Below are 27,073 nucleotides of genomic sequence, written 5' to 3'. Positions count from 1 at the left end.
AGACCAGCTGTGATGATTCCTGTGACTGTTTCCCACCCCCTTGATGAGTTATTACCGTCCTTAGGAATGTGGGAGGTAACGCTGGTACCAGTCGTGGTCGTGGTCGGTGGATGCAGCCTGTACGAGTCGTTCAAGTTTGCTTCGGTAGGGGTTGGCCCTGTGTGATGTGTGTGCGGGCGGTTGTATGTAACCGTGGGTGAGTTAAAAGTTGTGAGGCGGGCTTTGTAACTGTGGGACAAATAATGATGGGGGGAGGATGACCCTCTCGTTAAGGGCCAAAGGGCGGGTGGGCGAGGGACGAGAGGGCGAGAGGCCCAGGCAACAAGGCAAGGCACGGCACTTTGTTGGCCCTGGTGGTCCAGGTGGCCCAGGTGGCCCTTGAATCTGGAACTGTGATGAAAAAAAAAATGGGTTTGAAAAGACAAAAAATGGAGTGACGATGGTGGGTTCCCCGGGTCCTTTAGCGCCGATTTCTTATCAGGCCACGGCAATCACGCAGAGCCTTGAAAGGCCCCCAAAAAATGAGGAAAGGAAGGCCACGTCTCAGGAGAACAGCGCCCCCCCGGGGAGAGAGTCTGATAGCTGATAGGAGGGGATGAGAAGCCCGGCGAAGGTTGCTTTTTGTCTTTTCTTCGCATCGACCATCGACCTTGGGGCTATTATGGCATTATCTGGGTAGCTACTAGGTGCATCTCTTACTCTCACACAAGGTGCACACACAGAACTATGTTATGACATGGCATCCTTTTCTTCTCCCGTCATCCCTTGCTCTCCCCCCTCTCCCCCTTGACACCCTGGTTTGTCTTCTCCCTGAACATGGTCCAGGATGGGAAAGTAGGGATGATGCACTGGGCCTTATGCGATGATGATCCGGGGAAGGATGGCCGGATGAGCTGAAGCTGAAACTCGAGTAGCGAATGGACATGTTTTGGGGGCCTGGAATTCAACAGGCACCCCCCTTGCTCACTTCTTCGTGAAAGGATGGGAGGGGCCCGAGGGAGTCTCGGCGAACTGCGAAATGTGCGGCTTTTCGGAGTATCGGGCTGGGATGCGTTCCCCCGAAAAGACGGAGACAGCCAGAGATGTGCGTCTTCGGCATCATCGACCATCGACTTTTCTGGGGGAAAGCCTATATTCCGGCCACTAACCAATTTGTTCTTTTTCTACTTCTGGCATTTGTCCGTACGGGCGAGCTACAAGTACTCATAGGTACTGGCCCTCGCAGGGTATTTCCTGATGCAGAAGATACTTCTTGATCAGTGGTAACCCAAGAGATCCAGCGTAACTCTCCGTCTTGGGGAAAAATGATGGGGAAGCACACAAGTACCATCCCGCACGAGATTGGCGTTAGAGTGACAAGGGCGCATCCGAGGCACTCGGGAATCGGGTCGGTCTGACAGAGAGAATTAAGGACAGATTTCCACTCCACGAGAAAATCCCGGAAACTGTCGAAGGGATGGGGAGGGGAGATATCGGGATTGTTAGGCATGACACCCTGTCGTGATTGTCTACGTAACTAACTGTCCTCGTTCGGAATATTGTGTGCGAGCCCATACCCAAGATAGCACTCAGACGGGAGGTGATTGCCGGGCACCGCAATAGGTAGCAATACCACCCGGCTAATAATTATACTTCTCTACTTTGTAATAACAACAAGGAACTCGGTGTCTTGTCAAAGGTCTCGAAGTACAGTACTACCTTATTACTGCCCATTTCACATCTCTCGCCACAACGGGGTCGCCGTTGCAAGCGCACTGCGGACACTACACAAGAGTACAGTCATCACCAAGAAGCCGGAGAGCAAAAAGTCAATAGAGTTGGCGAACTGCTGACCGACACCGACACACCGACCGAAAGCGGACTATCAATGGAATGGCGCAATTTGAGCAGCCCTCGGCGATACATGTAGAGTATAACCTACTCGTACTCGGTACTGTCACGACCACCTCCTGCTCACTGGCTCTAAGGCCACTTCCGACAAGATGGTCTATGGAACGCGTCAGAAGGCCCCGGAAAGGGGGGGTTCTCCGACTCGCGGAGATCCTGCTATCAGCAATCATTAATTCTGGGGCAAACTGTGGCTGAATCGGAATGGACAGTGCCGCCTTTTCCCAAATACCAAGGTGGCGCTTCGCACAATAACCTCAGCTCCTCCAGAGTCCCAGGCACATGCAAAATCTCGGTTCCTCGTTCACTGGCCACTAGGCATTGCCGGTCAAGTAGGGTGGGAACTTGAACGACACCTGGTGGATTTCCCTTGACTGTCTCGGAGGCTTGGTGCTTTCGGGACATCTGGCGGGTCAACTTAGGGCTTTTGGTTATCGCCTTGGGGGGTTGCGGCGGAATTGAAGGGATGACTCGATGGACTTGTTGCAAGATCAGTGTCAAGCCTCAGTCTGACACGGAATTTGTGGCTGAATCTCGGCCTCATCGCCGACTGCTAATAACCCCTCCGATGTTTCTCCCTCTGGCCTTTGAAGCCGGCGAGCCGGATACCCGACTGGACTCGGTAAGTCAAAGCAGAGTTCAATTATTTGTTCAGAAAGGGAAATCCCACGGAGAATAATCAACGACCTTCGATCGCCTCTCCACATCGGTCAATAGGGCCGAAGCGTTGCTGAATAGAAGTCAGCGACACCATCGTCACTCCTGACAGCTGAACATGAGTCAAGATGCCGATTGCTACATCATTGCCCCCAGAAGACGACATTGGGCAAAGAAAATTACACAGTGGATTGTGCCATCCCATGCGTTTCCGGCTCCACAGTTTCCCAGGTACGAGGACAAAATACCAGGGACACCTAGATACCCCGTGCATGTCTGATTCGACAACATGGCTTCACCAATAAATGATGAAGGATGCACGCCAGGATGCCCCCAAAAAGCATGGGTGGGTTGAGGTAGCACGGCATATTCCCACTTCTCCACAAATCTCTTAAGTGTTGCCAACGATCGAGAAGCCAGAACGTAACCCAAGCCGAAATATTGTTTCTTTACGAGTAGTACATAGTCTGGTCAGCGACAATGGCACCTTGATTTTGGAGCTATGGGATACCGGTTCAGCCTGAGGTAACTCATCTCGAGACAAACCTGCATTGCTATCTTCGTCACTTACTGCAAAAATCGCGGTCCTTTCATGACTGGATAGATATCTGCGCAATCTGCTAGATAAGCCAGGTGAGTGGACCAACCATAACAATGAATATCACCGAGGTACCCAGATACAAAGTCCGATACCTGAGGGTCGGTTTTTCGTACGAGGTACTTGTCGTCATGCCGTCAAAAAAAGGCGAGCTTCACATGCCTACAAGAATGGCGATCCATGTGAAGATCACCAGCGAGAGGCCAATATTCCATCGGCGTACGAGCGATCTCGATGGTCCTCCTTGACTTCACGAAAGTTGGAAGCGGGGAGTGATGGAGCCCGTTATCGAGTTTGGACATCTCGTTGCTCTCTGCATCGCGTGCCATTCATATTCAACGGTGCAGAGTAATACATGGGGTGGTCTGACTGTGCTTGCCCTACTGCAACAGGAAAGCGAAGAGCACGACTCTTCCAGTACCGAGTACTGAGCTTGTTCTCCGGGCGCCGGAATTCAACTGTGGAGAGCTTTCACATCCTGGGGTCGATGGTCGACGAGCCCGACAGCCAACTCGAGCTGTGATGTCTTTTCTTGATCCCCACGACTTCGCGGTCCATTTGCTTGGTCTGGAGTCACCAGAGGATAAGTGCAAAAGTGACAGAATAAAGAGCAAGACCACATGTCTCTTCTATCCACCTGTGTCAGGCCAAGAACCAAATCCCCGGTTTTCTCTGCTGACGGTAGTGTGCAGCTACAAATCCCTCTGTCAGGGGCTCTAACCACACACATGCTTGCTTCGAGGTTGCGAACATGATCATTGACCATATGACGGAGCCATATAAGGCATCCCAATTTCCCTATGCACTGTTAGTTGGTGCAACGATTTCCAGCCGCCGGATGCGAGTATATCAGCTTCGGAGTGTGCCGCAAATGCATGCATTAACCAGCTGTTTATGCTATCCACCATGCATAGTTGTTCCTACATCCCATTCATCTCAATCAGGAGAGGTTACTGATACAAAAACTTAATGTCGAAGTACTGTCTCGATTCTTACGAACCTGGATACACCAACTCTTCGAGCGGAACGTCACATGTCAGGCTATGAGGTCTAGATCCGACTCGGACGATGCCTCTTCAGGGCCGCCGAGAATGGAGCAAGTCAGGTCTGGTTCCAATGAACATGGTCTGACCATAACACCCCGAACGTCTCGAGCGTTCTGACTCGGAAAAGAAATTCGGCCCAATGCAGTACCGAAGAAAAGATTAGGAAAAATTCCCTCGGTCTGCTTATGCCGGTGCGGTAGTTTTGATAGTCGGTATCTCTGCCTCGGAGTCCAGTTCCATGGAAACACTTGTCTGACCGGCTGGTGGGTGCGGCTCGTGGCGACTTTGCAAGGGTTCCAGCCCTGCATGGAAAGAGGAGCTCATTGCGTGTGATACAAGTAGGTCAGGAGGAACCATGTGCGATTTCGGAACTCAAGGAGGAGCGTCTAAGGATGGCAAAATTTTAGGGTTTGAAGAAATTTCTTACCTTTTTTCACATGTGGCGGTGTTTCTTCGGGCCAGCAAGAACTGCGAATCTGCCATGTGCTTCACTCCTGCCACCTGCGGATCCCAAGTTGACGTCAGCTATCGAGCCATTGCAAATCCTCATCCCCATGTGCTTGGTGTGTTTCGGATGAGCGTATCATTCTTCTAACTGGCGGATGGCTGAAGGAAAAAACACTCACGGCAGCAACGTATCGTGCTCAACAAATTCTCCCCAAAAGAAAAATTTCAAATCGGGACTGCCATCACAGCAGGGCCGCGACCCTGAACGAAGATACTCATGTCCACGTGGCGGGGAGCGGAGATCTCAACAGTTCAGTCTGGGAAGTTCTGAGTGTTTTTCTGTTTGGTCCTTTTCTATACACACCGACAGGGCATGGCTTCGGTCTTCTGCTCCCGACAAGCCTTTGCGCGAAAGTCTGCTCGAGCCTCTTGAGGACGCGACGCAAGGCGCGGCCTTATGAGGAATTATCACCCTTGACGTGGTTTGATGCGTTGGTCTACGAAGGTGAGCAGGGTTTTTTTTTCGAATCCTCCTCGGTTTCCAATCCTGAGCTCCCCTGAAGGAGCTTGTTTCTAGTGACAGACGCTTGGGACCTGTGTGAAGTCTATTATGATGAGAGTAACTCCATGCATTTGCAATGCAAAAAGGGCAAGAGAAACACCCAAACAAGAGAATTGGAAGCTGAGCTGTTTCGTTACTGGATTCGACCATGGACAACCCCAGGCGCTGCGTCCCACGCAGCTTCGACCAGCACTGCCGATGCCCCTTGACAACCGGTACATTAAATACGTGTATCTAGTACATTCTATTTGTGTCAAGCTACAGGTTCTGGAAACCTTGCATCAACTTCGCGATCAATCCCAACGACTCTAGAAAAAGACGCTCGGTAGATAGTATACCTATTCACCAGCGAAACAGTGTAAAGCAGAACACCGGTGCAGGTAGGTACATAGCAACCCTGACATTTGCCACTTCGACATCCCCCAGCTGCAATATAATGTCCATATGCAGGAACAGGCCTTGCGCTCAAAGGTTTTGGCAATCCCTCGCTCCCTCGTCCTCTGCAAGGCTCTCAGCGCCAAGAAGACGACGCGGAGGCGGGAGCTGCCGTTGGCGCTCGTGCCCAACTCACGTTTTGGGGGCAAACGGGCAGGGGATGCCCTATGACGTATCATTCCACCGTCTAATTCGCCTGCGCGCGTCCCTGAAAGCTCGGTTCATCTCGTATGAAGAGAAATGGTCAACGACTAACATGACCATTGCACTTTTTCTCGCAACACATTTAAATCCATGTAAGAGCACTTCCTAGTACATGTTCCGTCAGGGAACTTGCTATAGTTCCTGTCAGCCGCCCAGCCTTCTCATGGTGTGTCGAAATCTTTGTTGCTATAAACGATGCCACCTGCACGGGGACGAAATGTCGATGATTCGAGATCCGAGACCTCAAGCACCATTACGAATCTGAAAGACAGGTCCGCTCTAGGACCAACCAGTGGCTCAGGCGTTTCAAAGGGAAAGCGATTTGCCTCAGGACTCAACGTCCCCAACGCCGGGAGCAAAGCCGCGGTGAATGGAAACGGCACCACTGCTGCCCCTGCTTCAGCCGTACCAGCGGAAGGGGACAAAGACCCAAACCTCCCTCGGGTATGTCGTATTTAACAGAAACCCCTCAAGAGTGCTAGTTGAGTGTAGCTGACGATACCTTCATCTGCGAACAGACTGAATGGAAAACAATGTCCGTGCCCATTCTCCGCTCCTACCGCATTGCCCACCGTCTCCATGTCCCCGCGGCGTTTCACTACCCCCATGCCGATATCACCTATCAATCGTGCGAGGCTGCGCTGCGCGCTCCATCAGCGGTTCAGTACAGACGAAAACAGCACGACCAACAACTTCAGCGACGAAAACAACGCCTGTCGCAGCAAACAAACGGTAGCGGCAAAGACAATAAATCCAAGGAGAGAGACAAAGAAAAGGGCAAATCAAAAGAGATGGGCAACACAGACAAACGCTCAAGTACAACTCACTCCATGACACAACCGGGTGACCATCCTGAAGTCACCCCAAGTCAAAGCCAAGGCCATCGCACCACCCTATCTCCGTCGTCCCCTTCCTCCACCACGACGAACCTCGGTCCTCGTGAGCCACCCTCGCATCTCGCCAGCGCTGTGCGCAAACATTTCAACGCGCAACAACTAAGCGAGGCCGATACGATAGCCCGCTTTATCTACGTCGTGCAGCAGAACGGAAGGCAAGTGAGGACAGAAGGATCTGAAGGCGACGGGTCGGGGTATTGGATGGGTAGTCAAGGAAGGGCCGCGAGACGAAATGACGTCCCAGGTGGAGATGTCGGGTTCCGACTCAGGTTCAGACCATAACGGCTCTAGGAATTGCAATACACGGCGTGGGATTACGGACGATAGCGATGGTCTCTTAAGGGCATTGGACGGGCAGCATGGGATTATTGTGTATACTATACTCCTCGTGACGATACACTTTCTCGGGCAGGAGGGATAATGGTATGAAAAACAGGTGCAACGGGTGTTTCAGTCGGGGGGACCACGTTTGCGTATCGTGGTAAAGGTAGAACGTACGTGACTATCTACCTAACCGGGTAGGTAGGTAGGGATGCCAAATCTACCATACGAACGGGCAATTGCACAACCAGGCTATATAGGGAAACTTCACCAGAGACATCCTTCTTCCTCGTTAAGATGAAGCTCCATCATAAATGTGGTGTCTGCTCCCCTTCAAAGCCCTCGACCGACCTTTCCACTGAAGCTACATAGTCTCCAGTCTGTGGCAAGTGAGATAAGAGACATATGGCAAGGCAGGAGAAGAAGATGGAGGAAGAGGACCATACCCAGTCGAAGGAAAAGCGAAAGGTTGTTGGGCCTCTCCTCGGGGGGAGTCAATTTCACCGCAGATAAACATCCCGGGGGACCAGACCAGATCAGACCAGATCACTAACTGACCAAAAAAAGAAAAATGAACGAGTGTCCATCAGTCGACAATGCCGTGAGGCTGAGAGTTCTCAACAAAAACCCGTCAGTTCCAAAATGTAGCAGGTGGCAGGTGGCAGGTATGCGGCGGGGTTGGGTCTTTGTCTCCTTGACCGCTCTTTGCGTGATCAATCAGATATCTAGGTGCTGTAGATACCTACCTAGTATGTCATTTCGGCCAAGGAATGTGCTTTGGCCAGTCCAATGACAGGAACAAAGAGTATTTCCGGAGAAAGACGAGCAACGACGAAGTGGGCGAAGGGAAAGAAAAAGGGGGGAGCAAAAGTGAACGTGAAAATGAATGTTGAACCGTCGCTCGGAGTAGGTGGGAGTTCGAGCATACGGCACTCTGAGAGAGGGTGATGTTGACCTCGAGCAGTCGTCAATTGTGACGAGACGAGCATGTCGGGCATTTGAGGTGGAAGTTGGTTGGTCCTGGATTGGATTGAATTCAATCGTGCAAACGCTTTCCATTCACGATCAGACGAACCAATTTTCCCTTCCTTTCGCCCACAGTCAAAGCATTCTAAGAGCAGCCATCTCTGTAGAGAACTGATCAACGTTGGATAGACGACATCCGCTGTCCACGTTTCTCGAAGAAGTGTAAGCTGATCGGCTCCATAGCCAAATGTTCAAAGAACAAAAGCCATTGTGATCAGTATAAACCATAGCGGGCTCGCAAAAGGCGGTCATCCGGGGATGCAATTTGTGCTTATCGAGTCCCGTACCCTAGCTTAAAGTTTCTTTCCTTCATCTTAAGACAAGACATCCTGCACTACCGCAATCTGCGGCTGGTCCACTGATTGTGGCGGGAGCAGAACGATGCGATCTTGCTGAACTCGCGGACTTTTGTTGGACTCCTTGGACCCAAAAAATGCTCAGATTCAGGAGAAAAGGCATAAGCCAATAAAAGGACGAATCCTAAAGGAGGCTTCGGTGGAGCAGCGCTCCCAACCATTCCCCCTTCATCTTTCTGCAGGTCATGTAGACCTTGCAGACCGCTCTGATCACGGGGATCTGTTTCCCAGTGACTTCCCGGAGGACGATCTGCTCAGTAAGCTCTGAATAGCTTGCGCCAACCTGCTGGGACACATCAAGTAGTGTCAACTGATCAAAGAAAATGAACTCTTGAGGAGTTGACCGTCTTTAAACCATGGTCGAATAATGGCGTCTCTAGATGACTTGATGGAAGAACCGAATGCAAAATGGCTAAAGAGAGCTGACGACTCCTCGCCAGCAGAAATCGTCGCAATAGAGGTCCTTGCTGTCCTGAAGATGAACGATATTGACACACGGACTCTGGGATGGTGATTGGGTCCCATCGTCCTTCTTGGGTACTACACGTGAATGCTTAATCCCACTCTTCTGCCCACCTTGTTGACGTTTCGCTCCGAGCCACACAGCATATGATGATGACCCTGGTGATCGAGGAGTTGAAGCGGGTTGAGCCGGAGCATCAAGATCCATGGTCAGCCCACGTAGAAGGATGACAGCAACAAAGGCAATAGGCGGTGTGGTGCAAGGGTAGAAGCAACCCAAACTCTGACACAGATAAAATGCCACCAGAGTCCTGTGACCCCAATTTAGGATTTATAAGAATGTGGTCTTGGGAACCTGAAGGATAAGCGTCCCACGGATGATGGAAAGGTCATGCGGGAGGTCAGTCGATGTCGAAACATCCTTGAACAGGGGTGGCTTTGATCGCGTCGGCCACGTCAACGATGGGACCAGATGAAGGAAAACTCAAACGCTGAGTGCTTCATGGCAATGATGAGATCATGAGCTCCGATGTGATCTCCGATAGAGGTTGCTTTAACGAAGATGGCGAGAGGGGTTTGTGAGACAACACGTCAACCGAAACGGCGATATAGGAGCAACAAGCGCCAATTGAAATGCAAACCACCTGAAAAATTGCAGCCCAACGATGAGGCAACAAATTGGAGAAAAGAACATTGCAAGAAAATCTCTAAGTGGATGAATGCACAGTGTCGGATGCCTGCTGCAGAATGTGCAGTAGCGGCAGGATTGGAGGAGTCGAAGCCTTCCAAAAGATGCAGCTTTGGGCTTCTACCGCAGCTAGTGTGGCTGCTCCGTTGTTCCCAATCGTGCGTCCTCGGTGCGCCGTCTTAGTAGTCCATGCTCAACTGCACGCATCGTTTGCCGCCCTCCTTTTGTCCCCCCGACTGGGGGCTGCTTCAATGATCCAAAGGAGCTGTCTATCGGAGCAAACAGGAGAGCTTGAGGACGTCGAGAGTGGGTTGGGGCTGTGGAGCGGAGTCAGGATCGGTGAGGTATGAGAAGCCCAGTAGAGATTTGCATAATTCTGATGGAGGAAAGCGAGAAGAAACCACGAGCTGCGTTGAAAGATCACTGGAATTCAGTATAAGCTGGTGCAAGTAGGGCTGAAGACGGAAGGGAACATTTAAAATTCCGGGGTTGGCGGGGTACAAAGGCACCAAGGGACTCGGAGTCGTCACTATCAAAGGTGCTCGCTGGGTGTCTGCCTTGCAGCCCAAAGCAGCTCGCCTAGTCGCATTTCTCTTCCCGTGCGAAGAAATACGATTCCAGGCTTCCATGCATAAGTTCAATGCGAAGCAATTCGAGTCATTGATAGGCCTGCACCAGTGGTGGAATCGCAGCCTAAATGAGCCCACAAACCTACCATCCGAATTTGCGAAAGCAAAGACAACATGCATTCCCCGTACATGCTTGCACAGCTTGCAGGCGTAGCGCCCAGGCATCACGATGGGTTCCTCTACTCGAAGCGGCTCTAGTTAACGGTTAGGCCTTCGGGGGCACGGGCCAGCGGGCATCCAGGGAAGCTCCCGTCGCCTATAACTGTCGCCCTTCTGCCTAGGGGTGCCATTGGCTGCTTCGCCCTCATCCACGTCTTGTGTTGGCAGGTGTGTTGCGGCCGAACAACGGCCCTCTTTTCCCACTACAGTCACCAGCCCACCCAGAGTGCCAACGTGCCAGTCCACCAGCCCACCAACTTACCAGCCTACCAGCCCGCCCGTGCGCCCCCAAGCCCCGGAGCGAGCCTGAACACAATGTCCGACTATGGGAGGCTTGCGGCACACTGTACGAGGTACCCAGCATCCTCGCCGTTTGGCTAGTTAAGTGATGCCTCTCAACCCAGATACCGGCTGCTCAGTGTTGACAGCGGAGTCCAATCCACACCGAGTCCAACCTATCTACCGCCTGCGCTCGAGAAGAAAAGAAAGAGGGTGACTGAATCGAAAAAAAATAAGGAAACAGGGATAGAAAGCTTGCGAGGAAGCCTGGTAGCATTTCCTTTTCTTCTCTCCTGCTTCTTCCAACTCTTTTCTCTCGACTCCCTTATTCTGCCTTTTCACTCTGGCCTCATACTCAACCTCGAAAAACCTCCTGTCTCCTGCTTCATGCAGCTGCATCAGACCCAGCATCGGCTGGCATAGCCTACGCCTTGTGGCCTTGCTTAAGCGGTAAACCACCTTGAACCACGTTGAACCACTTTTCGAAACCCGCCATAAAGCCATCAAACCTGCTCGCAGCATCCTTGCCTCATCTCAATTACCATTCCACCTACTTCCTGTACTCCAGTACCCAGACGACAAGCGTGGGTCAGACAACAGGCCGTCCTGGCCAGTATTGGGATCCATTCGATATACTCGGTCGGCAGCTCAAGACCACTCACCTGCGCTGTGGTAGACCATATCCCGACTCTCCTCCTCCAGCCGTCCTTCAAATCATTTGACAAGTCCACATTGCACAGGGGCAATATTCCGTCGTCATTCTTCCTGAAACATTGAATCTCTTTGTAGCGCGGGCGGGCACACCGGGTGCGATATTTTCCCAAACACTCGGTGCTCTGGTGTCTCTTCACCGCCTCCCAAGCCACGCCCACCCACCTCCCGACTCTCCGAAGTCTCCCAGCTCTCCCACCCTGGTCGATGGCCCATCACCAATAACATCCATCGATTTTCCGAATTCCCACCAAAACCTCTTCCATCTCTTCTGTACCACCGTCAGACATCACACATAACGCGACGACACATAACACCCTTTGCACAACTTCAATGTTCGATTCCTGTTGGCCTAGTCCTCTCTGCTGCTGTACTGCCCGACTCGGCGGAGGCTGCTGATTCGATTGTTGGAGGACCGTTGTGCCCCTCATTCGTATCAGAGTCCTACTGGAAGGCAACCTCCGCCAGAATGGGCATTCGACCAAGCCATGCTGAACACAATCCGCTGAGACAAATCGACTCTGAGCCGCATCGCCACCATCCCAGACACTCGCTTAGGTTCGGCATGTGGCAGAAGATCCAGCATTTCTTTGCCAAAGATGACGCCACCCAAAGCCCGATCGAGTGCTCCGACGATGAGCAATGGCCTCAGACTTGGGCTGACAGAGAAAATTCCACCATGCCAGATTCCTTAACCAGGCCGCTTGCCGTTGGTCTTCCCCGGCAAGCGACATTCCGACGTCAGAACTCTGAAAGACGAGATCGATTGTTCCCGATCGAACCTTGTCATGCCGAGAGGAGAGCCGTCTCTTCGACTAGGCACGCTTCTATAAGCTTACCCAGACGACGAGCAGCTTCTTCGCCACCCTATTGGGATCCAGGTCGGACCTCTGCGCCCGCAGTAACTGGAGCCAACACGGTGGATGCCGGTATTAGTGATTCCCCTGTCAATACCGTTCCACCACCCCTGGAGTCAACCTATCCCGAGCCTATTGAGGACCTCTGGTCTCAGGACGAATACCGACCCCCCAGGCCCCCTTCAAGGACTTCTTCTGATGACTCTCACTATCCCCAAATGGCTATCGCCGACGACAAGGCAGAATTGAGGGACGAACTTGATCACCGATGGATCCTCAACCTCAGTATGCATTTCCGGGATAAGTCAGACCGAGAAAAGTTCTTCGTGACCTATGCACAGACCCCAAACTTTTGGCGACGGGTGACTATCTCATGTGACTATCGCAATGCTGAACCAGGGTCCCTGGAGATGGACCTCAAAGAACTCCAGTTTCAACGGGACAAGAGCATGCAAATCTACGAGTCAATACGTGATTCACTCCCTGAGATCCAATTCTATGACACAGTTACTAACCTCAAACTGGAAACTACTGATGGCCGTCTCCATGTTCATGTGACTGAGGATGTCAACGAGATCATTCCATACCCGCCCAAGACCACCCTCTCCCATATCCTCAACGATGAAGCCTTTCGTCCGATGCAAGTCCGGGAAAGTGAGCTGACGTTCGATTCGCACCTTTCCGGTTTTGTTTACAAGGTTCTACATAAGGGTACAGTCTACATCAAGAAAGAAATTCCCGGTCCAGACACAGTGGACGAATTCTTATATGAAATCAATGCCCTGCACGCGCTACATGATTCCAACCATGTCATCAAACTCGAAGCTGTCATCCTTGATGACATGGAGTCTGTTGTCAAGGGGCTCTTGATAGGCTATGCGGAACGGGGCGCCATTGTGGATCTCCTTTACGACCACAGAGGAGCAATCGCTTGGGAGGATCGTTGCAGGTGGGCGGAACAAGCCGTTCGTGGTCTCAGTGAAATACACGAAGAAGGCTATGTTCAGGGCGATTTCACGCTTTCAAACATCGTGGTCGACAGCGATGGAAATGCTAAGATCATTGATATCAACCGGCGAGGCTGTCCTGTGGGGTGGGAGCCCCCCGAAATTGCCACCAAGATTGCCAGCAACCAACGAATTTCCATGTACATCGGCGAAAAGTCGGACATCTATCAACTTGGCATGACTCTGTGGGCTTTGGCGATGGATGATGATGAACCAGAACGGCATGTGCCACCTTTGAGCGTTGAGGAATTTCCATCGGATGTCCCGGACTGGTATCAAGATATTGTTCGGATTTGCTTGTCTTCTCGTCCGAGGGATCGACTATCCGCAAAAGAGCTGGTTGGCTTGTTCCCATCGAGGATATCCAGTCCATCAGATCAAATCTCCTCGCAACAACGACCTACCCTGAAATTGCGGACACTAAAGAAATATATCGATCCGGCGGATGCAGTCGAGCGGGACGACATCCTACGATTGAGTTCAAGCATACAAGAACACGAAGCGCCTCCCTACTCACCGGAAAGCTCAAGAGATGATTACACATTCACGTATCCAAAGTCATCTAACTATGAGTTTGAGAGCGAGACCTCAGGCTACGATCGACCGAGAGGCAGACGACCGCCTACTAACTATGCGCATCTTGGAAAGTATGAGAGACATCATTGGGAATCTGAGGATGAGGGACCTACCCCAACTGAGGACTTGGAACCAAACATTGTGGCTATATCGCCGGGAATGGATCGAGAGTTTGATGAGCTCAAACTGGATGGACATCCTTACTTGGTTTCCCGTCGCACCTTTAACGACGATGAACTGAAGATCTTAGAAGGTCCTCCGCAAGTGGACAGCAGCGTTCCAGACCAAGAACTCGAATCTGACATGAGTGTAACAGAGGTCTCCTGCTTCGCTGATACATCTCACGTGGTACCAGTCCGACGCCCTTCACTCCTCGCCGCAACTTCTGCCACTTCTGAAAGTACACCTCGGAATAGCCAGGAGCTCCTTTCTACCTTGTCTCCGTATCGGCCTGAAAATCCTGAAGGTCTTGGTATTTCGACTGAGAAGCTGGAGATTGGGTCCAGGAAGTCAGAAGGCGCTATTGTGAATGTGCGGAATCCGACAGAGGAAAAGCCGGAGGATGTTGCTCGGAATTTCATGGATGTGACACAGGATTCAGAGTACGAAACCGAGTATTCAGAAGACGCAACGAAGACTCCTCGGGAATCCGCCGAGAAGGTTGAGGCCATACCTAACGATTCGGAAGATCCAGCGCATATCATGGTGAATTCGGCTAAGGATATGAAGCACTTGCCGGAGGCCCTGACACTGTCGACTGATCAACCATGCGAATCCGTGGGGAAGCCGGAAATCTTGATAGAGGATGCAGAAAACTTGATGGGAAACACCCCGAAGGCTCGTGAATCAGTCGAAAATACCACAGATGGCCCGAGCATCACAACAGACAATGCTGAGCAGATGGCCGAAGTAGAGAACAACGCGCCCCAGCTTACGGACACCCACATGGGGACACTGGGGTCGGTGCTCGAGGAAGTAGAGAAGTGCAGCGGGCGACCCATGGACACGATCCAGAATCTAGAAGTGGAGCTGGATTGCCTGAGTCGAGGCGACGACAACAGAGCCCCGAATAAAGACAACGTCCTTGCTGTCAACGATGATTCGGATTTCTTAACAGCTGGTTCCAAGGATCCTGAAGCGCAGAAAAACACGGACCGACCTTTAAACACAGCAGCAAGAGGACCACCGAGTCTGCGATTCGTTGACAGTGGCTACGACGAACAGTTTGCCGGGCTTGATGATGATAGTGACCTTTCTCAAATACCACCAGTCACTCAGTCGCCACCAAAATCAGAGAAGCTGCCTGCGCAGGAGACCCATCCTCTTCTCGCTGATCAACCTTGGCATGGTGGGGAGATGTCTCTACTATCCGATCACGTTTGTGAAGATACTCCTACCTCGAGTGACCCCGAGCTCATGGTTTCATGGGAAGGTCGATCAGTAACTGAAGCACTCCGTACTTCGCCGCCACATAACGACCCATCTACCAAGGCTAACGCGGGCGACATAATACAAACAGGGCTACCGAATGAGTGACGCAAGTCGAGCTGCCTGCACGAGGACAGGATTCGACCCACTTCCCTCAAAACGCGCTGCACAGTTGCACAGCAGAATCATCCGTTTTCAAAGCCTGGGCAAGACTTTAATCTTCCGAAGGTCTTCCAGCGGCTTCAATTTCTGCTTGCCTCAATAATCCGCCCCCGGTTCCCACGATTGGATGAACGTCTGACTGGTGCCGGTACAAGAAATCTCATGACTCTACCTGTGGTGAGTACGTAACTACCGGATCTCAGGAATGAAAATCATGTGGGAATAGCCACTTGACCGCTTCCTTATGACAGTCTTTTGAGCAACACGCATGCACTGATAAGCGAATGAATCACGACATTTATTGAACTTGGATGACGACGATACGAAATGCTACAACAGCCTAGGCTGTAATCATGGGTGGATTGTAGTTTTGCGGATATCTTGCGGCACTTTGATATGCAATGCAACCTAAGGATGCATATTGTTACGACAGATTATGTTCACAAATGATTGGGGCTGCATTCGAAGCAAGGAGGATGGGCTCTTTTGATCTTTTAGTTTAGCTTTTCGGATTTATGTACAATGCATCGGGGCGGCGTTATGACATTTGAAAAAGATTGTGGTTGCGAAACCAAACCAATTCAGCGGCGAGCACACGCTTGACCAGACGAGCAGGGGAGCTTTTTTTGTCTCAGCACGATGGACTGATCTGTACCGATTCTGTTTTGGATTGGGGCATCGAGGATGCTGAACAATACATCAAGGCAAAGCTAGATGCCTCTCCTCTCCTGCGGTTTCAACGGAAGAATGTGAGGTGCTTGCAGATTTCAAACTTCGATAATACCAGAGAGGCGACACAGTACTCTATATCAATTTATGACACGATCATGAAATAGTATCTCAGACTTCCACCGACCGAATTGCTGAACCTTTTTGTGTATTCCACCTCGCATATCAAGCGGAGTTGTTGTGCTCATCAAGCTTCAAGCCAGTTATCAGATCCAGATTCCTCCCAATAAACACGAGCTTGCCTTCTTCCTCAGCCACTTCTTCTCCGGCTTCTTTGGCCAGCGAGCCACCACCAGTCTTGGGGTGTGGCAGGTCAATGATCTCAAAAATCTCCCTAACCCCCTGAACAACCCTAGCACTGCCATCGGTACACTTGACCAAACCTTTCGTTCTATGAATTTCGTACTGTCGCTCTCTCCCCTGCTGCGACTCCTCGGCATCCCAGAGCAGTGCTTCCAGCCAGCCTGACAGAAGGTGTAGCTTTTGTGGATCAAAAGGAGGCAAGGTGAATGTGGCTGTGGAGAGCGTGGGATCTAGGTGCGAATGACCTTTGGAGGCGAAGTCGGGGATGGTCTTGTCGCTGGCATTGGATGTGGCGGAGCCGGAGGGGAAGGTTGAGTACGCTTTCAAATCAAGGATGGTGCCGCTGAGATCTGTGACACGAGAATGTGTTGTTGGGACTATTCGTACAAGACTGTTAATAGAAGCAATTCTGGCCTGAACAGCTGAAAGCTGCGTCGGAGAGACAAGATCTGTCTTATTGAGGATTATCACATCTGCGTGAGAAATTTGAAGATGAGCAGTTGTGAGCAGAGGGAGGCTGTGATCGTGACCTGCGGTCTCGGATTGCGGTAATTCTTCTGGCGCAGGCTCATCAAGGCTTTTGAGTATGTTTTTCGCGTCAACCACTGTGACGATGCCGTCCAGATAGATACTGCTGCCTAGTCCTTCATCAAGCCAAAACATAGGAGCGATATTCCCTGGATCCGCAACACCCGTGGTCTCGAGCAGGATGTAGTCAAAGCCCTTCTGACGCTCCACGAGGGATTCCAGAGCTGCCACTCCAGAATCCTTGACGCTGCAACAGATACACCCGTTGGCCAACGGTATCCATTCTGTTGTGGCCTGATGGTTCTGCGTGACAGTCAGGGACTTTTCAATATCCGTGGTGTTTCCAAACTCTGCAGGCCCCACAAGGACGTTAGCAGTCAAAATCAAAATCAAGGATTGCAGGTCGAGGAACGGGCAGGATAGGGCTGGTCGTTCAGGGCATCCCAAGGGGTGAGAGAGGACTTCCACATGCCATTTAAAATGACTGCTATTTTTTTGCCGTGCTCTGCTGTTAATATATAGTTGAGCAAAGTTGTCTTTCCCGCGCCCAAGTAGCCTGCAGGTTCTCCTGTCAGTGGAGGCGGCGCATAAGTCTTCTCGGAGAGCGTTCATACCCGTAATGATGGTAATGGGCACTTTTTTGTCCGGGTCGTCTTGTAAAGTGGTGGTCGTGCCATCCGACTGAGAAACATCGACCAGATCAGGTATTTCTTCATCATCCATGTCTATGTGTTGCCCTGCGATTAACAAGCACTACGCTGATCCCAGTTATGTGAAAGATTGAGGCGATCTAAAACACTCTCCCTCTGGGCGTTGCATCATACCTTGCGGCACCCAAAATGCCTCTGCGGGCTGTGCTCCCCTGTCGACGTACAGATGAGGAATATCAACCGAGGGAGAAAGTTTTAGCTTTTAAGGTTTAGCGCCCGACCGCTTGTCGATCTCAAACCTTATCCTTTCACAAATAGGCAACTCATCCGAAAGAGTGCTCCTGCGAAACACCTTGGTCGGGCTCACAATGGAGCTATCTACAAGTATCTCAGGATACCTACAAAACACACCACCAACCCCAAGTGCCCGAAGCGCACTCACCTCCTCGCAAACCCTTATCTCGTGCTGTATTTCCTGAGCTGGCTATGAGAGCCACGGCATTTCCAGTTAATCAAGAGCACCGCCGTTAAGCGCCTCTCTGCGACCACGCGACCGCATTGCCCTCGGCCCTTTGCGCCTTTCCTACCACCGACGGAGAACTGCTCAGGATTAGGGGCCATGAAAGAAGCTCAACAAGCTCCTCACCTGGCAGAAACGCACTACTCGAGGACATAGGTATCCGCCTCCCAGAGTAAAGAGACGACCACTTCCGAGGAATAAGCGCCCAGGTCACCATCATCTACGCTCGACCTTCGACGGTGTCTTTGGCCCTCCACATACACAATGACTGCTGTTACGCCCTCGAGGTCTGGCGTCTCGCCGTCCAGCTCCCCACGCTTACCATCTCCTCCACCGATACCGGAGGTCCAGTTTGGCCCTAAAAGCCCGGGCGTTGACCTCTCCAAAGAATTATCACTTGATGCGACGTCAAAACCAGATGAAGGAGCAGCAAGGAGGATTAGGCCGGGAACAAAAGCTGCAGATATGGCTTTAGGACCTCCTCTAGTTCCACTGAGCCAGCTCGACTCGCCATTTCAACTTCAAGAACACCTCAAATCCCTCTACGCTCACCTCACCCACACCCCAGAGTCTACACACACCATCCCAATCACGAAGGAGTCAGCGCTACAACTTGCCACACCGCCACATATCAACGACAGCGAATCTGTGGACAGGAACCTGTGGCTGTATGAACTCTGTCGATTTCTCACTCAAAAAGCCAATATCGTCTCAATATTCTTAATGAACGACAACCCGCCGTGTTCAGCTCAGACGTGTCCTGAAATGCGCGCCAGCGAATGGCAGTATCTCTGTGCGGTACACGAACCACCCAAATCATGCTGTGCCATCGACTATTGTAACCATACTCTCGACTGGGCCGCGAACGTTCTGACCAGTCCGAAGCATTTCCCCTCGCGGTTGGCGCTTGGTTCGGAAGCAGGAAACGTCATGCAAAGCATGCGACAATTGACCAATATCTTTCGAAGAGTGTATCGTATATTTGCCCACGCTTGGTTTCAGCATCGTGATGTCTTTTGGTCGGTCGAAGCCACGTACGGGTTGTACGTGCTCTTCAAAGTCGTTTGTGATGAATATCATCTCATCCCCGAGGACAGCTATACGATTCCAGCCGAAGCTGAAGGAATTCGCGAAGCTCCTGTTGAACGTGAGGGTCCCCTACGACCACAAATACTGGTAAGAGACACTGCAGGGGTTCCCGCATTGGATGATCCATCTGCTGGATCCATGTTATCAGACACCACTACGCCGACTGCACCTACAACAGTCAGCACCGGCGCAACAACACGGAGACACAAACACACCCCAAGCACCGGGAGCCATGTTGCCACCATCGCCGAAGGCCAGGAAGAGGAGGAAGAGCACCCGAAAAGCAACGAAGTGGCGCCGAAGAACCAATCTTCACCATCTCAATCGGGGGAGACACTAAACGTCATTGCAAATTCGGAAAGGGGTGCCTCTTCGACGGGGAATGACTCAGGGAAGGACAAAAGTAAAGGTGTTTCCCCCGAGCGCCACCTACCAAAGCTTGACATTACCTCCTCGGTGCCAAAATACGAGCCTCGTGCTCCAGAGGATCCCACACCCACCGGTACAACAGAAGATGTCGACCCAATCTCCACGCATATGATTTCCCAAAATCTCGAGTCAACTTCTACAACGGAAAGTGGAGACGTCAGTGTTAAGACGGCGGACAGTGCAGCCACTGCGAGTGCGAAAGATGAACAAGTGAAAGTAGAAACCCCGATAGAGCAGACAACCAATCCGTTCCAAGAGGAAGGAGGTCACAAAATCACGTCGCCTTCTGGTGGCTCGATCAGGACGAGTGGAAGTGACGTGCTTGGGGCAATACTGGGACATATCTATGACTTGGATGATGAAAATTCCATTAACTCAGAGAAGCAAAGTCAGCCCGTTGACAGAGCGGCGGCAACGCACGGGATAGAAGCGGCCGCCAGCGAGAGCGCAGGGCATGGCGACGACAAAAGTGACGAGGATAATGAGGGCATGAGTCCAATCAGGGCGGAGCCACCATCACCGGCTGGCCCGAAGGATGAGGACTCCAAGGTCAACGAGGGCGGAGATGAAGCCAAGACAGAGAACGAAGAGCTTGGATCTCCAGCTGACGAGGTGAAAATCTCGGTTCTGGAGACTACAGATGACCTCGACGTTGAAGAAGACGAAGCTAGGCAGGGTGAGACGGAAAACAAAAAAGAAGACTGAATCAGTGCCGCACTACGATGGAGAGCCGAGTCTGCAACATCAACGGTGGTCCAACGTCCAGGCCAGGCAACTCGTTGGTCCGTGTTCCAGCCAGGGCAACCATCATTGACTGGCGGGTAAACGAACTGCCGTGGCATGTTAGACATCGAGGACGGACCAACGCCGCTATGTTGTTGCACAGTATCTTTCGCCGCAGTGCAGGGTACGAGACTGGGGTTTTGCTCTTCTTGCTTCTAGGAGCCGCCTTCAAGAATACTTTACCGGTAGGACACATTGTTTGTATTGTACATAGCTGTTGTAACACCACGAGCGTTTTCCTACCTGCATTGGGCGTATCAAGGGTCGAATGTCCGATTGTGCTTCTCTGAATCCTTATTAAGTGCTAGACAACCTGGTGGGATGGTCTTGTTTTGGTGTCCAGGGAGCCTTGGGTGCCCAGTCCAAGTTGCACTGTCTGTAGCATGTGCGGCTCATGGTAATCCGTCTGGGGCACACGAAGATAGTATCTTATACATGGGACTTTCATTCACTTTAATACCGCAAAAACCACGAACGTGCAAACATTCATCCCGTTAAGGGTTTAATCTTTCTGTTGCTTATGCTGCTTTTCGAGACAGGCACAAATCTATTCGTCCTCGGCAGCGAAGAAATTCCCCTTGAAGCGTAATTCTGCTCAACTCCCCCCAGCATATCCATGCCTCAACTTAGCCATCCGCGGCTCGATCAAGGGATGCCATTGCGCGAAGAAGGTAATTGCTGCATCGCCACAGGCAGTCAGCGGACCGCATCATGAGATGAGGTGTTGGCCAAAGAACATGGAGTTGTCAACACCAGGCAGACTTGTAAAGGCCCGGGGGTTCCAGGTCATGGTATTGATGGAGGAAAGTAGAACAAGGAGCGATGATCAGGAGTAGTGCACGGAAGAACAGGCATCGTACGTACCCCACATGATATAACAGCTTGCAAAGCTCAGAATGAGGGTGCTTCTCCATATCCTAGAGAATAGAAAGTCAGTATTTGACGATCAACCAGCTTCGAACTCGAGGGCAAGCATTCTGAACAACTCAAGGGGTGATTGGCTTCGTGACGTAGGTCAAACTCGATACCGACACAGGTGTGTGAGTTGATCCATGTAAAGATATTGAGACATACGTTTGATTTTCACCCTTTGGGCTCAGGAACCATGCCGCGACGCTGAGGACGACGATGACGATCAGACCGATGAGGATAGACCACCTGCCAGAAGAGACCATAGGTCAGCTCGAGACTGACTTCATTCCTTACGCCACCGGGAAGTCCAATTTGGAGAAGCTGCTAGAGCAAGGAGACGTCGAGATGTGTGGCGGAACATGAGCAAAGAGGACACGGGGGTTGAGAAGGTCGCCTTTTCGGAATGATCACAGTGACCAGGGTTGCAGGCAGTCAGAAAGTCATCTCGCTCCGACCAAACGACAGGTTTCACGCCGCCGCACTCTAGATGTAGGAGCCAGAGCCTTCTCGATGAAACCCACATATCCCTGAGCTGTAGCCTCCTCGTTTTGTAAGGTCCAGCTTCTCATGTCCTCATGCCCAGTGGTTATCATCTCCCGTGCTTCCATTGCCAGGCCGGATGTGTGGAAGGATCGAGGTTGCGAAGACGAGATCTTGGGCCCAGAGGCTCCTTGCATGTATGATGTGGACGTACCCGTTTGCCATCTTGTGTATATGTCCTTAATTCCTTGGGTCAAGCCCTCGAGGGACCAGAGTGACGACGGGAGCTGCGAATCGCGAAGTGCGTCGGATAACGCCCACGTCAACTTTGCAGGTTCGCGAGGGGTTCTGTGGAAAGGGCGCAGTCTCTAGAGGGATATGGGGCCCGTTGTTTGAGGAGGTTGGCAGCTCTGTATCGTATGCAGTCGTTAATATTCGTGGAGCAAAAGCAAGACGAAGGCCGCACTTCGAACCAGGTCAGAAGCTCCGATGCGAGACGCCGCAAGTTGTCGAGTTGTGTCACCGGCGGGAAATCTTCGGCAGCCCTTGACACATCCGCGCAGGCAGTGGCAGGTCAGCGCGAGAGAGCAACAGACTAGTCTAACACCAATATCTACGAGTTACAACAACAGCAACAAATGACATTTGGTATGCGGATTTAAGTTGGACCACGTTTCCTCCACCCCAATCATCCCACTGCAGACACCGCAATAGCAACCGGAACAAAGTACAAGGCCCACGAGCGAAAGGCTCTAAGGTCAGATCAAGCACCCTCTCTGCTCTTGCGATAGTTGCTCTCCTGCTCAACCTGGAGCTGATCGATCTCTGGGGCCAATTCAGACAGGATCTCATACGCCTTTTTGTGGTACTCTAGTTGCGCAGCAATCAGGTCCGCCAGGTTGCGGAGTGGTTCGGGGGTATCGAGCACCTACGAAGGTTAGTTTCGTCGAGGTGTCAAGGCGTCATATACACGGGATAGACTCACATTCTTCATTACCCCCTGGGCTTCCTCGACCTGCGAGACAAACTCGTCTTCCTTGGCCTCAATCTCCGCACGAGCATCCTCGCTCAGGGCGGTCTCATCATCCGGATTCATGCCGCGACCCTGAATCTGACCTTTCTTGGCCGCCTTAGTGCTGTCCAACAGCAAACGACTGTTCTCGACCGCCTTCCTTGCCTTGGTCGCGAATTGAATGTTTGTGTTCAGCGTGGTGCTCCATCCAGCAAGAAATCGCGACTGGATGGCCTGGTCCTGCGCCAACCGAGCTTCGCCCACTTTCTCTTCCGCGAGCGCATATTTCTCCAAGGCATTTGCAAGTGGGTCTTCGCCGGTCCCCGAGGTGTTGGACTGCTTGATGAGCTGGGAGCTTGCGAGCGAGGCGCGGGCAATGGCATGATTGAATGTTTTGGGTTGAGGCTTTGCCGAAGGGGGAGCAGTAAAGGCAGTTGCTGCTTCGGATGCGTTGTGGGCTTTGGAGAGCAGCGTCACTTTCTCCGAGATGCTGCGACCAAGATCACCGAAGGATTCGCGGATATTGGGAGGGTAGTCGTAGGCTTCATTCTGGTATTGCTTGCTAGACGGTTGTCAATGGAACATCTCGGCGCAGATCATGGGAGTCGTACGTGACATCAAGGAGCTTCTGATGGACTTGCTTCAAAGCATCAACTCGTTTCTCAAGCTCGATGTAGTCCGCAGGCAGTTGTGTCTGAGAATCTCTTGGTCAGCGGAGGTCGCTCAGCCATCGAGTATTGTTGATAATGCGGACCTTATCTTCAGCATTTCCAAATTGCTCCTTGAGGTACTGTTGACTTCGTTGCCAGGACGGAGTAACTGTCGAGTTGAATGCCGTACTAATAGCACCCATTCAATCAGTGGGAATTCGAGGCTGGGTTATTTGATCGAGGATTCATGGGATAAGGGGGGGCGTACCTGATATTCTTGCCAAAGGCAGAGAACTTGTCCATGGTTGCAACAACTTGCTCAAGACCACAGCGACAACGGGAGACGACGGATCCAAGGGAGGTCTGTAGTGTAGCTCAGAGAAACCAAGGGTAATGGATGGAGGGCAGTGGGTAAAGGGCAATGCAGGCAGTTTGTCTGTTGGATGATCAGGGAGACAAGGCGGATGAGATGCAGTCTGACATCGGCCAAACGGGCGCCGGGGGCGTGTGGGGGTCAATCCTGCTCACATGTGCGCCTCACTACGGCAACCCACAAGATTGTTTGGTCCTCTCTCTACATAGGTACCCCGTACATGGATATGACCCCTAGAGCGCCCGAAACAGTCTCAGGGAAATCAATCTCTTTGGCATCCAAAGGCATCTGAAATGGTGGTTATAAGCTGAGATTGAAAACTGAAGGTATGTAACGTAGTCATCCAACTCATGTCTATCTCCAAATTTCAGAACTTGAATCCTCCATCCACAGTCCAACAACTTCACATATGAGATTCGTTCATAGCTGTGTATCATACCAGCCGTCGTTTTCCAAACCCTCAAGCTCATTCCGTATACTTTGCAGAGTTGCCTCGAAACTTGTCATAGATCGATCATACCAAATCCAGTAGAAGGATAGGCGCAGATAATGTGAATGGTACCCCCGTCCCCTCCCTGGAGTTTCTTCAGAAGGGCTGTTCACCAACACCAAATTGTATGCGCTTCCCTGAAGTGCTTTTCAGGTCAGAGTGGCCATCATGGCCTTGATGATAGCCGGGCTTGGTGCAGCCGAGCGTGAGCGACCTGTCCAACGCCGGTCAATCAGGAAAACTTTGTTCATTTGACAATCAACGACATCCTACCTCGCCGATCCTTCTTGACTTCGAGAACCTCGTCGCCCCTTCTTTCAATGATGACCTCTCCTCGAGGCGATGGAGATCTCTCACGGGCTCGTTCGATCTTGATGATTTCTCCACTTTCGCGCTCGTACCGCCTCTCGCGCCTCAACTCTCGCCTTTCAGCCTCCAGCCTGCGGATTTCTTCCTTGATATCTCGCTCACTGCGGTGTGGCTTACGATCGACCACCAGTGCGAGCGGGCCGACATGAACCGAGTTGGAATCTTCGACTTCTTCTCGAGTGATTCTTCGCTCGATGATCGTCTCATCGCTGACAGACGACCCTCGGCGGTGCGTGGTGTGAGATCGGTGTGTTCGTGCGGGAGAGACTTCCTTGATCACTTCCTTCTTCTCCACAACAGTCTCCTTGAAGACTTCAGGCGAAGATCCACGGCGCGACCGTCTTCGTGACCGTGATCGATGAGACTTTGTGGGGGATGGAGACCGGACGGAAAGGCCATCCCAATCGCGCACGGAGCGGGGTGCGTCTGCAAGTGGCACAGTCTTGATCTCCTCCCTTTTCTCAGTCTTTTCAATGATCACTTCGCCTCCATGCACGCTAGGTGCGCGGATACTGGGGGCTATACTGGGCGGAGCTTCAATGAGCCGAGTCGTTGTTACTGCAACTCTCAGATATCTGGTTCACGAAGAAGTGACGCTGGGAAAAGCTTACCTTCTCTCTCACGATATTCCTTGCTCTTCGTGAAAATCTCATCGATATTGTCGGGACCCAACGCCTTCTCAATGATGATGGTTCGGTCATCCTGCAACCGTCAGTATTGTTATGCTGATCTGGACAATCAGACATTCTCACCTCTTCATAGTATGGGTAGCCCAGATCAAACAACACTTTAGTGTGGACGAGTCTTTTTGGCATACGTGTCTTGCCTCGTCGTGGATATGGCTTCTCCTCAATTATCTCCTCCTTGCGTTCTTCAATGATTTCTTCTTCCCTCAAAATACGGGGCCCCGGAGAGGGGCTGCTGTTTCTACTTCTTCGTTTGACCCATTCGCGCTCCCGGTATTCCCTGAAGCCATCATCACCGTAGTATTCGGGGTCTTGCACGCGGATGTCCTCGTAGAACTTTTCGTCATAATGAGGATACCGTCTGGGCGAAGGGGGCCGAACTTGGATCAGTTCTCGTGGGGGAAGCCCCCGTTGCGGTCGGTGGCCATCGTCGTAGTCATCCAAGCGTCTGGCTGGCCTGCGGTCGAATGTGTCCAGGCTCGACTGACGGCGGATGATGCCCGGCCGTGGGATTGGATCAGGTCTGGCTGGTCGTTCAGGAGCGTACGGCACGATCTGACCTCGTTGCGCTCGTGGATCATAGTAGTCGGTCTCCTCAAAGTACTTGCGTTCGCTGGCACCGCGAGGACCATATCGGTCTTCCTCATAGTATCTCTGGTCCTCGTAGACTGGAGCACGGCGGGGTGGGTAGTCGGCGTATGGAGGACGTTGTTCAAGGACCGGTGGAGCCGGAGCGCGCACTTCTCGTTCACGCACAAACCGCTCGGCATCCCACCTCTGGGGAGCAGGGTCACGATACGGGAGATTGCCCTCAGAGTAGCGAGGATCACTGCGATACCTAGACATAGCTGCGGCGTGAATGTCCCTGGTTGGAAGAGGATTGTCGGGTAGTGATCCTGGATGGGCGATTGGAGAGGATGAGGCTAACGAACAAGACGGTCAGCGACCGCCGACACTCAATTCCTCCCGGGCGAGATGGCTGAGCAAATGAAAGGAAATTTTGCTGTCAAGGAGCGGACAACAATCAATATGAAGAGTCTTTACAGAGGAGTCACCGCGGGATTGTGACGATCACACTACTTCAGTACGAATTGATTGGGGGGCACAGTGGGTTGAAGAGGCACCAGAGAGGAAGGGAATCAAGGGTGGCAGTGAGTTGGGCTGCTGATGACGTCGCCACACTGTCTCTTGTTTATTGGGCTATTGGGCACCACCCACCACCAACAACCACTAATACTTCCTTAGTTAGGCACTTTAGGGACACTTTATTACCACCAGTAGGCAAGGCAACAAGCACCCCCAGCCTCCTGTGCCCTTTGGTGCGCAGAGACCCAGTTTTGGGCAGCACTTTGAGACTCATTTCACTGCTAGGTACTTTGTAGAGCTCCAAGGTGGCGTCTGTGTACTCGCCGAGGCCCTGGGTACGTTCCACTTTGGTACGATTAATTGATCCTTCAGCTATGTAACTCGGTATCTAGGTAGTCAGCCCTTGAAGGCCAACACGTCCAATACACAGTACTGATAAGCAGCAAACTTTTGGAGGTTAGCTTGGGACAGTGGAACTCATCCTTATGAAGACCTTTGCTCTGCACCTCCAGCTCCATGTGGTATCTCACGTCCGACAATGTCTCAATGACAGCGAGTCGCCATATCTCCAGGACGCCTGTTCTTCCAGCC

The 27,073-nt window shown here is 51.8% G+C and overlaps 6 protein-coding genes across 6 annotated transcripts; 3 read left to right on the top strand and 3 right to left on the bottom strand.

The window, feature by feature from the left end:
• Window positions 1-6,031: 6,031 nt before the first annotated feature.
• Window positions 6,032-7,014, top strand: AYO20_08029 (hypothetical protein; the record flags this gene model as incomplete). Its single annotated transcript, XM_022646311.1, has 2 exons — window positions 6,032-6,280; window positions 6,355-7,014. The coding sequence occupies 2 exons, from the start codon at window positions 6,032-6,034 to the stop codon at window positions 7,012-7,014; spliced, it is 909 nt and encodes a 302-aa protein (XP_022497706.1).
• A 4,818-nt stretch (window positions 7,015-11,832) lies between these two features.
• Window positions 11,833-15,339, top strand: AYO20_08028 (hypothetical protein; the record flags this gene model as incomplete). The annotated part of the gene is made up of 1 exon (XM_022646310.1): window positions 11,833-15,339. One exon carries the CDS (start codon window positions 11,833-11,835, stop codon window positions 15,337-15,339), a length of 3,507 nt encoding a protein of 1,168 aa, XP_022497705.1.
• Window positions 15,340-16,287: 948 nt separating this feature from the next.
• On the bottom strand, window positions 16,288-17,676 carry AYO20_08027 (hypothetical protein; the record flags this gene model as incomplete). The annotated part of the gene is made up of 1 exon (XM_022646309.1): window positions 16,288-17,676. The coding sequence occupies one exon, from the start codon at window positions 17,674-17,676 to the stop codon at window positions 16,288-16,290; it is 1,389 nt and encodes a 462-aa protein (XP_022497704.1).
• Window positions 17,677-18,387: 711 nt separating this feature from the next.
• AYO20_08026 (hypothetical protein) lies at window positions 18,388-20,346 on the top strand (the record flags this gene model as incomplete). The annotated part of the gene is made up of 1 exon (XM_022646308.1): window positions 18,388-20,346. One exon carries the CDS (start codon window positions 18,388-18,390, stop codon window positions 20,344-20,346), a length of 1,959 nt encoding a protein of 652 aa, XP_022497703.1.
• A 2,233-nt stretch (window positions 20,347-22,579) lies between these two features.
• AYO20_08025 (hypothetical protein) lies at window positions 22,580-23,781 on the bottom strand (the record flags this gene model as incomplete). The annotated part of the gene is made up of 5 exons (XM_022646307.1): window positions 22,580-22,744; window positions 22,802-23,390; window positions 23,440-23,522; window positions 23,583-23,667; window positions 23,747-23,781. The coding sequence occupies 5 exons, from the start codon at window positions 23,779-23,781 to the stop codon at window positions 22,580-22,582; spliced, it is 957 nt and encodes a 318-aa protein (XP_022497702.1).
• A 709-nt stretch (window positions 23,782-24,490) lies between these two features.
• AYO20_08024 (hypothetical protein) lies at window positions 24,491-26,242 on the bottom strand (the record flags this gene model as incomplete). Its single annotated transcript, XM_022646306.1, has 4 exons — window positions 24,491-24,555; window positions 24,615-25,268; window positions 25,322-25,412; window positions 25,463-26,242. The coding sequence occupies 4 exons, from the start codon at window positions 26,240-26,242 to the stop codon at window positions 24,491-24,493; spliced, it is 1,590 nt and encodes a 529-aa protein (XP_022497701.1).
• Between the last annotated feature and the right edge of the window lie 831 nt (window positions 26,243-27,073).

The sequence above is a fragment of the Fonsecaea nubica genome, assembly GCF_001646965.1.
Source record: "Fonsecaea nubica strain CBS 269.64 chromosome Unknown Scaff60, whole genome shotgun sequence".
Lineage (NCBI taxonomy): Eukaryota > Fungi > Ascomycota > Eurotiomycetes > Chaetothyriales > Herpotrichiellaceae > Fonsecaea > Fonsecaea nubica.
The sequence above is the reverse complement of the archived record's forward strand: the minus strand, read 5'-3'. Positions and strand labels throughout refer to the sequence as shown.